The sequence below is a fragment of the Charadrius vociferus genome, unplaced genomic scaffold (assembly GCF_000708025.1).
Source record: "Charadrius vociferus isolate BGI_N301 unplaced genomic scaffold, ASM70802v2 scaffold2, whole genome shotgun sequence".
In the NCBI taxonomy this organism is placed as follows: Eukaryota; Metazoa; Chordata; class Aves; order Charadriiformes; family Charadriidae; genus Charadrius; species Charadrius vociferus.
The window spans coordinates 8,460,246-8,475,707 of NW_009647595.1; the positions used below are offsets into that span (position 1 = coordinate 8,460,246).

At 42.6% G+C, this 15,462-nt stretch overlaps 1 protein-coding gene across 1 annotated transcript in view; it reads left to right on the forward strand.

Annotated features, from left to right (window-relative positions):
* The window catches only part of WISP1 (WNT1 inducible signaling pathway protein 1), a 36,537-nt gene extending 22,482 nt beyond the window's left edge, over positions 1–14,055 (forward strand). Inside the window, exons 2-5 of the mRNA XM_009881022.1 lie at positions 6,963–7,242; positions 10,955–11,212; positions 12,993–13,186; positions 13,687–14,055. Coding sequence (XP_009879324.1) covers positions 6,963–7,242; positions 10,955–11,212; positions 12,993–13,186; positions 13,687–13,986 — 1,032 coding nt within the window. The 3' untranslated portion in view covers positions 13,987–14,055. The remainder of the gene's footprint in view (positions 1–6,962; positions 7,243–10,954; positions 11,213–12,992; positions 13,187–13,686) is intronic.
* Positions 14,056–15,462: the final 1,407 nt, after the last annotated feature.

Consider the following 15,462-nt stretch of genomic DNA (forward strand, 5'->3'; position numbering starts at 1 on the left):
ATACACTCTCATTTGTTCTGCTCTCCGTTTTCCTAAAATTGAAGTCTGTTAACTTGTCCCTTCTGGAGATTTTTCTCCATCACTCCTCCAGATGTTCCCTGTTACTTTTCAAACTCTAGTTTGAGCTAATTTCACTGGCTGAGCTCATTAGCTGCCCAAGCTGAACATGTGCAGCACAAGATATTGAAATGTTCTTAGAGCACAGAAACTACGCTGTTTAATATCACAATTAGTGGAGTCTGTGGTGGCAGTGTCAATTTGTTAATGATGTCCAAACAGTTTTAGGTCACCCCATTCTAAGCAAGTGCTGCTTTTAATGGGATAACACTTATTAAAACATCAGGTTGCTTTCTAACAGGGAAGTTCTTTCCCTCTGAACACTCCATGGAAAAATGTGAAGAAAATGTGAGGCCACACTGAGTTTGCCAGTATAAGCAATATTTTGGCAAGGGCATGCATGTATGTAGCCTTCACTCTGTAATTGTCTAAACTGAGTTAGAAAAGACTATTCCAAACATCTGCTTACATTCTTCCCACAAACATATTTCCCAAAATAATGTTATGGGAAGTTGATTTTTTATCATTCACAAAACTACAGAAATGGTTAACTCACTGTGGGTATTTTATTTTCTTAGGCTATTGAATGCTATGCTTCATGCAGAACGTTTCTTTCTGCTCAGCCTACAGTGCACAGCAAGAATAAATCCAGCTGGCACCTGACATCTATAAAACTGTCTTATATTTTCTGGGTTCAAAGTCCATTATTTTACAATATGTTCTGGATATTTCATGTCTGGGATCAATTTTAATGAGGTTTCTAGAGGCTCGTGTGCTCTGGGGAAGATGGGCCCTGAATAATCATATTTTTCCTTTTACCATTATGTGTCTTGCGGAATCTGATTTATATCTCTGTCCTGATGCTAGCTTGCTTGTCAGTGATGTTACCTTGTGACAGTTTATGAACATTCATGGGGACTTCAAGATTTGTAGCAAGAGTGTAACAGTGAGGAAGTCCTGATGGTACTGTGATTATTGCTGATTTTGCTGTAAGGCCCATCTGGTTTGGGTGTAATAATAATGCAAATATTCAGCAATGTTGAGCTCAGAAGTTCCAACTGGGCAAGATCAAGAAATAAACTTCTACCTTGAGGGCCTGGTTTAAGCACACTGATGTAAGCCAGGTCCTGTTTTTCATTGCTAATGGGCCCATCTCTCTGACATGCATTATGAGTTGCTAACCTCTGTCTGTTCTGGGATGAAACTAAGCAACCTCTGTGCTTGCCCAGAGATGCAACTGAGGGATGGAAGGGTATTTGGTGTTATTTAATAGATTATGTATATTTCATTTTGTCTTTTCACTTTTACTTCTTTACTAGGCTCCAGCCACTTTGTTCCCCTGGGAATAGTGCTACATCAGGTTATTATTAGGATGTTTTCAACTCTGTGAATGTGAGTCTCCAGGGGTGCTTCTAAAAATTAGTTTATGAGAACATTTAAGGCAGTACATGGTGTTGGAGTTGGCTCTACAGGCATTTCTGCTTGTGCTGTCTAAATAGTTCCGCCAGTAGGTGGAACCAGGACAAAGCAGATGTGTCGTCTGGCAGCAGGACAGTACAAATGCACAACCCATTCCTGGGAGATGCATCTCTAAGCGTCTGCGTAAAGTTGTGTTTTAACTTCAGTGTTCCTGTTTAGGACAGTCAAACTGCAAAACTCAGAGGGATTTCTGAACAGCGAGAGGCTGATGCTGTCAGGCATTGGTGCATGAACTCATAAGGATGTTTGGGTCAGTCTGCAAATCAGCTGATTTAATCACATAATAGTAAGGAGGACATTTTAATAAAGATTTCCTCACTGATAATCTGGATCACATCGCATTCCTCAACCAATGACATCTGCCATTTTCTCAGAAAGGCAGTATCAGAAATGCAGGTTAAAAATATTTTGTTAACGAATTCTACTGTAGGAAATTACATGTCCACCCAATGGCATGTGCCCTGCAAAACATAGCTAGTGTCCTTCTTTTAGAGCAAATTTCCACCAAGGAGAAAACAGCAAGAGGCGATAAGGTACTATGGTTTGAGCAGATCTCTGCCTGCCAACTTCTCATAACCCTTTCCCCAGCTCTGCCAATAGCTAGAAGAACTTAATTTAGAAGTCACCATCTTTTCTGGACTTTTTCCTATCAATAAAGTGGAGGGCAAGAATATGGATAACTTCTCCCTGCCTTCAGCCAGCTCATCATGATGAGAAAAATGCCTGAAAGAAAAAGGTTTTAGGAGTAAGATCTTGTGGCACTGAAACAGTGAAATGAATACACATGAAAATATTTTTAAACACCTGTAAAAACTGGAAGCAAAGGAATATGTTGCAATGTATCTAGGGCTTTGCTGCTTAAAAGCAAAGCTGGAGGCTTCCTCACGCATTCTGTAAAAGTGCTGCTGTATATATGGCTGCCTTGCAATTTGGACCATATACACTCATTTCAATGCTGTAGTTTGGTCTTTCCAGTTTTCAAAACAAAAACAAGCTTACAACTACACTATTTTCCAACAAATTGAAAATATATTTTGCCAGTACGTAGAACATGCTGCTAAAATGCTGCTATCCATTTCATGTCTTTGCAACTTGGATAGTAAAGCTCATGGCTATTAAAAATACTGAGTTTCTGGCCATGGCAGGCAGTCATTTTTTATTTTCTCCTTCTCTCCTCTTGAATGTGAACACAGAAATCAGCTGGAAATTGTTGCTAGTGAAATATTATTCTCTGCAGATGCAAAAAGAAAGTAATTTTGGAGCTTGTCAAGCATAAATCAGGAACAACATTAATAGAGAGTTATCCGCCATGGCAGGGTGAGAAAGGCTTCATCTTGATTTAATGAGAATAGGCTTTTACCTCAGAAGCAGCAAAATTAGAGCTCATGAATAACTTGTGGTAGAATATTTTCTCCTTAGCATCCAAGATAACAAATCTGCAGACCCCAAGATTGAAGAGTAATTATACAAAACAAGTTAATTACCACTACCTGGAAAAATTAATTTCTTAGCAGGTTCACTCTTTCATTTTTCTGATATTTTGAAAGAAACTTGTCAAATCCCCAGCACTGTCCTTTTTGGTGTTAAGTTTCTCTTTATGCTCATTTTGGATTTCTTACAAAACCATTGTCTTCCTATACATTATATTGACCCTAAAGACAAGATTCCTGAAACCTTAACTTACATGAGGTTTTTCGGTTGGTTGGTTGGTTGGTTGGTTTTTTTCTAGTTAAGAATGGCCATTGATGAAGGCCATTACAGTGTGATTTCCTTTTGAAACACATGTGGAAAGAGTTGTTTTTATTGTGGTGTATAAAAAGTATTATTCGTGATGTCTTAACCATCACAGCTATTAATAAGAAATTGTCCATATCTCAAAATGTCCTGGGACATTGAAGTAGTAGGGCTGAATGACTTTTCCAAAGGGATTTAGATATTCCAGTTATGACAGCTGACCATGGAAAAGGAAAAGCCAAGAGTTTTATCAATCTACAGAATTATTTCTTCCATAGCAAAGTTCTGAGGGACTTAGGAGGGGAGCGGAGGAGGGCCTAGAAGCTGTACAGGTTGTGCAGTTGTTCTAGTGTCCAGTGGACAACAGTTTCCACTTGAAGGCAGAATTTTTTTCTGACAAGGGTGGTGAAACACTGGCCCAGGTTGCCCAGAGAGGTGGTAGATGCCCCATCCCTGGAAACATTCAGGGTCAGGTTGGATGGGGCTCTGAGTAACCTGATCTAGTGGAAGGTGTCCCTCCTCATTTTAGGCAGGTTGGACTAGATGACCTTTCAAAGTTCCTTCCAACCCAAACTATTCTATGATTCCAAAGGTTGGGTTTTGGTTAGGTGTCAATGGAGCCTAGGATGTGATGCTGCTTCTGTCTCTCCATGCCTTCTCTATTTGTAAAATACAGGATTCATAGTATTTTGATCCCCGTCCACACTGATTATTTGAAGATGTTCATGTAGCCCATACGACGTGTTCTTCCTATGGCTTACTTGGCCATATCACTGGACTTTTCATCCAGCATGTCCAAGAACTGCAACAGCTACAACCACTGTAAGGACACTGGAAAAGCTTCCTTGGTCAGCTCAGGCTTTAGACCTAGAGGAAGGGATGTTAAATAATTTACCCTAAATTCCTCTTTATCACAAGCCACCAAATGGCTCCCAGCTACTCAGTCCTTCACAAGAATTCAGAGTCAATCCTTCACATATTAACTAAAAACAGGACTAGCAGGGCTTATTGGTTCCTCTTTGCTACGTGTGTTGATTCACATACACTTTCATACCTACACAGGGTAGAAGCTGTTTGCTTGCTCGTGTTGACAATAGAAACAAGGGACTGTGAAGGGATTTACTTACAGGGTTGGGCCATGGCAATGGGCTCTTCAAATAGCTGTGTGACTTTTGTCTGTGTGTCTGGATTTGATTATTAAGCACTTTTTTTAATGATCAGCAACAAAGTAAATAGGTTTATTGCACTTGAAGAGGCCTCTCTTCTCAAGTGACAGATTATTTCACCTACTCAAATTATTGTGAGTGGAATGAAAAATACTACTATTAAAAGGCCAGGGCTTTCCATTGATCTGAATGTTCCTCTTTTAACAACTTTGGCAGCATCAAGGAGCCTTAAAGTGGGAGCAAATTATATTAGTATGTTTTAGTATAAACATGAGTTTAAATGTGATTTTAAGCCAACTTTAAGGCCAACTGTTTGTAAAGGGGGACTTAATGGAATTGGGAATTATGCCCAGAGCAAACACATTGCCTATTTGGCAGTGATTAGCAGTGTGTTAACAATTTAGTGTTTTAAATACAGGGTAACTAATTGCTAAGATACTCAAATACACCTTCAAGTACAGCAGTAGCAGGTTTAGAAATGTACTTTAATAAAATTGGAGACTGCCAGCCATTACGACCGTACTGCTCTTCTGTAATTGCTACCCTGTGGACATCTCATCTGAAACTGTAAAGAGGACAAAACACTCTGGAATATGTAGTACAGCACAAGGTAGCCAGGAATGGATGAGATTGCCTTTATAATTTTTAAACCTTGGCTTTCTTTGTCTGAACTTTGTAGGGTTCCACACTTATTCTTTGCAGCCCTTGCGTGTTGTCACCAGAAAGGGCTTCTGGACCATATGTGCCCAAGCTCTGCAGGGACTGGAGAGTACAGAAAGCAGTGAACCTCTGCCCTCTGTGGGTTTTGCTATGAGCTAAGGTACCCCAGCACTCCATTATCTCAGTAATAGTGACCTGAATGTGTCTACTGGAGTAGCATCACTGCATTACATGAAATCCCTTTTCTACCTTGATTTACCTTGATCAGTTTTTTTTATCTGATTTTCAGATTTTGAATTAACTTGCAGCTTGATTTGGTTTGGTTTTTTTTTTTTTTTTTTTATTTGCCAAGGAAATGGAGACCAGGAAATGGAAACTTGGCAGTATCCTCCCCATAAAAGTTTTCCTTCCTTGCTTACCATGCTGACAAATATTTGTGCATGGCTAATGGAAGAAACACTAACATTATGAGGCTTCACTTACACTCATCTGACTTATAGGTCTTGCAGTGACTCCATGTAAGACAAAAGCATGTGACAAAAGGCGTAGGTGGAAAATGACTGCAGAAATATCCCAGTTGTTTGATTGTGTGGGCTAAGGCAACATCATGGGAACTACAGTGTGAGACCTGGAAGAGGCCATCACAAACAGATGGATCTAAGAGCCTCATGACTACTTTAGGATTCACAGAGAGCTTTTCTGCTGAATATGGTAGTCTGGACACTGTGAAGGATAGATAAGTGTGTTTGTCAGTGTTTAGAGGAAATGCATGACATCTTTATTTTGAAAATTTTTAGTTATTATTATGTTTAATTTTTTACAAAACGTTATAGCCATAGCGTAGCTTCATTGCTTAGGACTGGGACTCAGTCAGACAGCTGAACTGCATGGATGTTGTGTTATAGGGGTGGAGCAAAGCAAAACGTTTTTCAGGCAGAGGATGAACTTGTGCATCAAGACATTCACAGATGGTTAGGCAGATTTTGGGTTCAGAAGTTATCTTTCCCTGTCTCTAACCTCATCTCTATTCAAGTCAAAGGGCTGGGACATTATAAAGTGGCAGTTGTTGTGGTATTAGTGATATTGCAAGGAGATGAAATGGCCAAGACATCCTCAGAAGGTCCATGATGGAGCGCTAGGCCTGTGGGTTTCAGATCCTCCTCACAACACACAGGTTCATGATTGGGTGTCTGTGAGGGTGGTGGGCTCACAGGCCTGCTAGTGGTCGCCTTGTGGATTTATGGGATCCCGTGTTTTGATTACAAGACTCACACAAATATGGATAAGCCTGAGGAAGATGAGGCCAAACAGGGCCACATGTGCTTTCACACTGCAACACGATGACCTTTATCTTGCTTGGTGACCTGAAGGGCAGCTGCTGCTGCCTGAGGAAGCCTCTGAGTAGCCAAAAGGCCCTACAGCCATTTCTCAGTGAACAGGCACAACAGCTATGGGGTGGCAAAATCCTCTGCCAGAGCCAAGTACCACAGGGTGACACAGACTGGAGACATGTCACAACTTCTTCTCATGTATCAGAGGGGTCTTGGCTTGTGTGCCTGTGTTCCTCCATGGGGAGAGACCTCTTTTGAGAGAGGAGAGGTCTGGAAAAGGCTGAGTAGAAGCATGGTGGGGCTATAAGGTTTGGGTGATAGTCCAAGCTGCAGGCCATTTGCCCTCAGCTGGTATCTGAAGGGGTTTCCAAGAGACCAGTGACTGCTCCCTTTCCATGGTTCTTTGACATTTATTCTTTGGTTTCCTTTCTCTCTCTTTAGACCTGAGGGGATTTTTATTGAGGACTAATCACCACAGGGTTCACAGCCCCCTTTTCTCTGGAACGCTCTCCAAGCTGTGTTTCTTTGTTTGTAGGCCATCTCCCAGACTTCCACCACCATGACCCCCACCGTCCCTGCCGTGACAGAGGCCTACACGCGGACTCAGTACTGTAAGTGGCCATGCGAGTGTCCGAAGTCCCCACCTCGGTGCCCAGTAGGCGTCAGCCTGGTCACAGACGGCTGCGACTGCTGCAAGACGTGTGCCAAGCAGCGTGGAGAAAGTTGCACTGAGGCCGACACCTGTGATTTCCACAGGGGCTTGTACTGTGACTACAGTGGAGACAGACCTAGGTACGAAATAGGAGTATGTGCACGTAAGTGATGTACATATATTTTTGTCTTAGATATACATTGGCAGCTCCCCTTGGTCTGAATAGTGGCTGAGATTTATCTCATTAGATACCTGACTGTACGCTCATCAGCTCCGCCATTCAGTCTCTTCCATTTCCTTATTGCTGTCTTCATCCTCAGGGCAGCTGGATGGATGAGAAATGACATCTAAATTCTTGGCTGCAGCCAAGAGCAAAGAGCAAACATCATTTGAAGGTCTCCAGATTTGCAAGTAGAGGATTCTGTATTTCCCATAACAGAAGGAGGTGCTGTAGTGTGTTGGGGATGAAGGAAGGATATGCATCTGGCTTTAAAGACAAGCAATATACGCATTTACATGAAAACCATGACATTCAGGAGATGCTTTTGGCTTACTTCCGATAGTGGATACCGAGGAAGGATAGCATGAATCATCTCCTAGCAAAGTTTCTTGGTGACAAATTGAGGTCCGAGCCTTAATCTTACAATGGTTTCAGTTATGTTAGCTGCCTTGGTGCCGAAGGATTTATTCCTGCCTGTTATTACAAACTCTTGGTGGGATAATTCATGTGACTGGAACGTTTTTATTTGAGAAGATAAAAAAAGAAATGAGGTAGTGTTTTGTGTGTCAAGGATTTATTCATGTGTTCTGAGATCCAGAACACAGGGGGAATCTGGTCCGCTCATAAATGGTTATATCTTTACTCCAAGAATGATTAAAAGAGAAAGGATCATGAGTAGAACCACACAGACAGTTGATCAGAAAGGATGCTGACTGTTTAGCAAGTTATTAGAACATATTGGTTATGGCTTTAGATTCATAAAAAAGAAAAAGCCATTTTGAGGGAGCATCTTCTAGGCTGGAATATAACCATGAATGAGGTACTAACAGAAAATGTAAAGGTGAAAGATATCTGGAGGAGACCTGATTGTGAAATGAGTAGATAGAATAACTGATCTACATGAAAGAGAAAAGGTTGCAAACAGTGGGCTTCAATAAACTTAGAATATCATCAGAAGTTTCGCAAGGGGCAAGTCTGAAGAGTAAGGAGGTTCAGGGTAGCCGGCAGTTTCTCACAGAAATTATGTTAGGGTTGCTGTTCTTCAGAAGAAGGATGGGAAATGTAGTGAGAAATGAACTTGGCTTTGCATTAGCTTAACCACAAAAAAAAACCCCAAGCATGCAGAAAGTGCAGTCTAACCAGATTTTTGTAGGATATGAGAAAAATAACAAGAGAAGGTGTGTGCAAGGAGACGTAAGCTTAAACAGTGATTTTCAAGATTTGAAAAGATCCAAGGTTAAGAAATAAGGATATGAGATCATTCAGATGTATCGTCTGGAACGTGTTTGGAGCATACATGGGAGGTCTGTCAGAACAGCTTAGGCAAACATCTGTCAAGAATGACATTGCTACAGCTGGCCCTACATTGGGAGGTGAAAACAAGCTGGGTGTTGTCTCAAAGCTACCTCAGCCTTCCTAGACCTCTTTAAAGACCTTCACGTTTCTTCATGTTTGTTTATTTAAATGCTTGCTTTCTCAGTTGGATTTTTTGTTTATTTTTGTAGACCTTGCATACATCACAGGCATTCAGTATGCCTGTGGCAACAGCACTGTGAGGTAGGAGGATGGATCCCATCCCAGCTTCCCCAGGCAGGTCTGGAAAGATTCCCACTCCAATGCAGCTTTGCATCCCTATTGGGATGAGAATATATACCCTTTTATGTGACATTTATGGTTATATGGTGAGGGGCATTGTGGCAGGCACAGCTGAGGGACATAAGTAGGTCTTTCCATGGTTAGGAAGTGAAACGGTTTGCCTCTGGCTGCCACAGAAAGCTGTGGTCCTCCTTTTGCTTTCAGCATCCAGGTAGAGGCACACAACCGGATCTGCTGACACGTTCTTTCTTGTGCACTGGGTCATATATAGGCTGCAACACTCCACTCTGAGGACACCAGCTGGTCCAACCCTGACTGTTCTGTGATTCTGTGATTCTGTGATTCTGTGACTAACTGCTGTGCAGAATTTGCTTTGCAGCTGGATGTCAAAAGCTAGGTCTAGAGAATTCAGTGCATGCAGGACTACAGAAACAATGTAATTTGTGGAAAATAAAGATCCTGAAAGAGCTAGGAAATAGTGTTGGTAAAGGGAATGGGGTGAAACTGTGGGAAATTCAAGCTGTATCTAGATTGGCAAGTTGAGGTGTGTCCCAGGACACCTGGATGTCAGATAGGAGCCTGCTGGGAGTCACTACAGCTTTCCTTTTGTTGTTGGCTTTCCTCTGCAGAGACAGCAAGGTGTTGAGCGTACACCCAGGGGAGAGGCAGGTGCTGTGCACAGTGGGGCCAGGAACCGCAAACTGCTCCCAAATTGCCTGACTTAGATGCAGATTCAGCGTGATTCTGCATGGAGGCATTCAACAGTGCCTTTGTCTGTGTTAGGGGATGTCCTCATGATGAACCTCTTGATGTATGAGACCTGCAGAAGGCTGAGTTAGCACAGTCCAGAAGGGATATGCTGATAGCAAAACACCAGGAAATACAGTATTTTCTTGAACTTTCATAATCCATGTGCACACCTAAAAGTTTAACTGAATTCTCAGCTCTGGTTCCAGCACTGAGTAATGTATCTTCTCTACAAAAGATGAAACATTATCAAAATTGGAGCTGAGTGTGAACTGGAGATTTGGATCTGTGCTTCAAATTCTAACAAGTCTCGTTTTTGTGCAGAAAAAGGGATTTGCATTTGATGTTTTCATTCAGCCCATTCTAAAAATAGGAAGCCTTTGCAATATTTTAATCCAGCGTTTCAATTTGTGTTGGCCCCGAAGCAGCCACATTGCAGCTCCCTTTCCCACCAGACTTAAAGATTAAGCAAGATGATCCATGCGTGTGCACTGCCTCCGTGTGACCAAACAAGAAACTGAAGCCTGAATTTTCCATTAAAAGTTTTCTGTCACTGATTCCAAATAACTGTCCATAACTTTGAAAAAACAAAGTTGCTACTTTATGCAACTTCTGTCTTATTTCCTAAGTTAATGTGATTCCTGTTCATGGGCGATCAAAAAGCTTGATTTTTTTGGTGATTTTATTTAAAAATATGCATCAAATACTAATTTTCATGGTTTTATAATGTGTTCCTTCATTTTCCAAGAAAACGGTTCTGTGATAAACTGGGTGGGATCTAGTTGCCTAAATATAGGAAGCCAGTGCCATTTTAGGTGCTCCTTTACTAGCTTGGCTGTTGTCCCTCTGCTGCTTCAGGAGGGTACAGATGTGCAGAGCTGTGCCATACTTGCAGCTCCAGGTAGTCCTCTTGTGTTCCTGCAAACCTCAAATTTCACTCAATATGTGTTTTAATTGCTTGTATTGCTGCTACTTCAAATAGCTTTCACCAGCATGCCATGAAATGATTTTTCAAGTGAGCATTTGTGGATAAAACTTGTTTTATTCTCTAACTTCTTTTTTTCAAGAAGCATTAAAATATTCTTTTTTTTTTTTTTTTTTTGATGTGATTCAGAATGAAAACAATTTCCTAGATGGTGTGACCCCATTTGGCTCAGCTTCAAGCTGAACACATCGCCCTGCAGCACTGCCATGTCTCCACGTTGGCTCCGTTAGCCCAGGGAGCAGCTTGGTAAAGAACCACATCAGCACCATTTGTTGCCAACAGTATTTTAACAGTCCTCTGTGTGTCTTTCTTTTTCTTTCCTTTCAGAGATTGTCGGTGTAGGATGTGTCCTCAATGGAGTCAGGTATAACAATGGGGACACATTTCAGCCCAACTGCAAATACAACTGCACGTGCATTAACGGGGCTGTGGGCTGTATTCCCATGTGCACAAACTCACGCCCTCCCCTCGTCTGGTGCCCAAACCCAAAGCTGATTAAGATGGCAGGGAAGTGCTGTGAGCAGTGGATTTGTGATGACTCCAAGAAAATCAGGAAGACGTCTCCACGCCACATCTCCTCTGCAGGTATGGTGGGAGTGAGGTGGACCTCTTCTTTATCATCAGGCAACTGAAGTCAAAGTCTCTACAACCAAAGTGTCAGCTTGTACTGCCAGACCTGGCAGGTGTCTGCCTTTGTGTGAGCAAGGCACAGAGACTGCTCTACAGCGTGTAGTGAAGGACAGGACATGCAAACAGCAGTGGTGTGCTTGAACTCCTTAGCAGCAATACGAGATTCATCAAAGATGCTTGTGTGACAGAACCCCTTTGAAGCATACGTCTGCTGGCACTTTGAAGATGTCACAAGTTCTTTTTACTTCACCACCTTTTTTTCTTTCATTCTGGGCCCTTTGGAAGACAGAATGGGCTCAGTTTTAATTTTTGCATGGATTACATTGCTTTAGTAGGGTGGTTTTAAAGCCCTTGGATCTTAGTAGTCCCAAACTTGCGTAACACCTTGAAAACAGTTGTTGTGGTGGAAGTTTCACTGCCAATAGGGCTAAATTGTCTTTATGTTAGTATAGCTTTTCAGCAATTTGGGACTGATCACATTATTGAAGTACCTGTTTTGTGTATCACGTAAGGTGTCTTCTTTCCTCACACTCACATTCATAGGGGGGATCATATAGCCCTCTGCACAGAGGTGGCATCATTTGCCTCAAACATGGTCCCAAATATTTAATACAGGCTCACCTTGCCATATGTCTTAAATTTGTCCTCATAAAACCCCGTGACACAATGTAGTGACGTCAGCCACATTAGCCCCATTTTACAGACTGCCTCACAAAAGCAGAGCTTAAGAAGACATAGGATGCTTGTTGTAAATCAGGATTTTGGTTCCTTGATGGTAAGGGCTTTTTTCTCAGTCCTTGATCTGTCTGTATTTTTGTTGCACAAAACAAAGCCTCGGTCGGCATTTTGTGAGTTAAAAATACCAGAGTTTAGCCCTCACTTCTGTCCCTGGTAGCTTTGAACTGTGAGGTAGGTCCAAATTCAAAACATCTACTATTGAAATTGGTCTTATGTCTTCATGGCCTGTGTCCCAAAATGGGCATAATACAGATTTCCTTGCCTGACTTTTTCTCTTCTAAGTAGAGGTCTTACAGAAGTGAGACTAGCATTTATTATGTTTAATAACATGATTAGTATAATAGTAAATATAATAGTGAGCAAGCTTAATGTAGCAGTTTTGCTTGTGGGCTCTACTGTAAGTTGTAGACCAGTGGGGACTTTGGCCGAGGCTGTGAAGGAACCTGAACTGGGGTTGTAGGCTCCTTTCAAAGCAGAGCCCACCCTTTCTTCAAGCGGCTGCCGAGCTCCCTGAGAGCTATTCAAGCTGCTCTTCCTCCCAGTGAAAGGCTGTGGCTGCTTCCCAAGCCCCTCGGCCATCCAGCAAAGACTGTCAACCACTTTCTGCTACAGGGAATCAATTGAATGGCCTCAGAAACAAACCCTTACCGTGAGATCAGATCTCATCCCTTTTCTGCAGCGGCTGGTGTGGGGCTTCTGTAATTAAGTATTTGTATTGTGGCAGCACCTGGGGGTCCCAGACAAGGACCCCCTTGTGCGATGCTACAGAGGGAAATAAAGAACGCTGGCCCCGAACACTCACAGCGCTGGAGGGTCTGACACAAGTAGGTCAGCAGCAAAGGGGGTGGGATGAGGGGGTTCACAGGAATGCTGAGCCACTTCGCTGTGATTTAATTATTTGGGTTAGTGGCCTGAAAGCGTAATGAGCTGGGGAGAGGGAGTTTAATATGGAAAGCTGCCCTGACTAAATAATGTGGGGTTAATCTGGTCTCTGCAGCATATGAGGGAGAGGACGAAGCCTGGCAGAAGAACTGCATTGTTCACACCTCACCCTGGAGTCCCTGCTCAAAGACCTGCGGGCTGGGCATCTCCACCAGGATTTCCAATGACAACGACCAGTGCCGGCTCCTGAAGGAAAGCCGCCTGTGCAACATGCGGCCCTGCGAGGTGGATATAACCAAACACATTAAGGTGGGAACTGTTTCTCCATGTACCTCTTGAGCTTTGTTTGGACATGGGGTCAGCCTTTGTTTGGCAGCATTCAGGCCTCTGAGGGCTGCACTTCCACATGGACTTACTGTGCTGCAAAGAGGTCGAAAATGTGTCCTCCGTGTTCTTCCACATGCTGGTATAAAAACCTTCCCCTGAGAGCTTTAATTCCAGCCAAAAGGTCCTTGCAAGGAAAGGCAAGCTCAGTCCACTGTGCTCGCTGTTGGTTTGGATAGACTGGTGATTCAGCCAGTAGAAAAGTAACGGTGCACTGCTGATTATGTCTATGAACTGTATTTTGCAAGTATCCTACTTGCAGCTTCTGGGTTCATATGTCTAAATGTGTAAATCTGTCACACCCTCTAGATCAGGGCTGTAAAATGCTTCAAACCCCTTTAAATATTGAGAAGGTGGTTTGCATGTCCTACCTGTGTCAGCAATGAATATTAACCTGTCTCTTTTTCTGTTCTTCTCTGATTTAGCCTGGGAAGAAGTGCTTGGCTGTCTACAGGGCCAATGAACCAATGAACTACACCATCTCAGGATGTGTGAGCAAAAGTCCATATAGACCGAAATATTGTGGTGTCTGCACAGACAACAGGTGCTGCACACCCTACAAGTCCAAGACTATTGAAGTGAGGTTTCAGTGCCCAGATGGAACTGAGTTTTCCTGGAAAATCATGTGGATCAATGCTTGTTTTTGCAACCTGAACTGCAAGAACCCCAATGACATCTTTGCCGACTTGGCTCATTACCACGATTACTCTGAAATCGCTAATTAAATTGGCTGAATGCTGGAAGTGACCCATTGCTCTGATTTTACAGAGGTTTTAAAATAAAAGGAGAATCTTTCATCCACTGCCAATGTACAATTTGGTTTTTTTCCTGAGTTAGGATGTTAAATCTCCTTGTTTTGCCACACTGTTTTTGGAGGGGCCTTGAACAAGCAAGGTTTTCAACTCAGACCTCTGTCCATTAACGGCAGCCAGAAATTCCTCTATGCACAGATTCTAGACATAAATGACAGTCTTGTTGGTGCTGCCATTTATTAGCCCAGTAGTTTAATTGCCCAAAAGAAAGAATAGTACACTAATACTAGTATGACAGCAAAAGTATGGTTGTTAGTAGCTTAGTCATGAGCTTCACGCATTTTTACTGTCATTTCTTGAATAATGTGGTCTAATCTTGAAAATGAGCTTTGGCATATATATTTTACTTTCAACATTAGACTTCAGTCTTTCATTCCGGTGACCCTTGGGACTAGACTCTGGTCTCTGTCACACTAACATCAGTCCTAGAAATTCTCCCTCCGTCATTTGCAGTCAGATCCCACCCCATAGTGTAGTTCATGGGAAGAACCTAGGGTTTCTCCTGAAATCTCTGTTCAAGGAGTCCCTGTTTCACTGTATTAGGCTGGGCCAAAGATCCTCTATTTCCTGCTCTCCTTGGACTCACCCTGATCTTTTGGAATATCTTGCACAAGGGACATTTTCACAGTTTCTCTACCAGCTCTGATCTTCAGCACCCTGAATGCTCTGAATCCAAAATGACCATCACAGAGCTCATATTTTCAAGACAGATCTTCTTGCTCATGAATTACATACTGCTTCTCAGTTAGCTCTGCAGACCTGAAGGATGAGAGATGAAGGACAAGACCTCATGGGCCCGTTTCTTCACGTAGAAATGGTGTAGTCTGTGCTTGGGGACCACCACTTTCTCCTCGCCGTGGTGTTACCAGCACACAGGTTAAGCTTCTCTCTGCCACCTTGCCAGTGACACATACCTTTCTTTAACATGGCTGGGGCAGAGGAAAGGAGATGTGCTAAATGAGAAAACAGGTGCCAGGCTTCCTATCAGCTCTGTGGATGAGTGGATGTGAAAGGGGAAGACAACCCTTGGTATTGCTTCTAGTGCATCAATTGCAACTGGCTTGCAGCTTAGACTAAACATCAATGTAAACAATTTCTGCAGAAGTAGTTTCACATGTAAATTCCAGCTAAGAGAAGAAAAAAATCTGCCATTACCTTTCCAGCCAGTAAATTTCTTATCACTGAAGCATACTGGAGCCATTTTTTCTCCAGTGAGTTGTTGGTACGACCCCCATGCACCATGGCACATTTGCTGTTGCTTCACTTGGGAAAGCTGAGCAGCAGAAATGTGTTTCTACGTGGTGAACTGCAGTATGTGCTTGAAAAATCACTGGCGGCACAGCAGAACTGCTGAGTGACACAAGGACTGGAGACTGGATCAGTACAGGG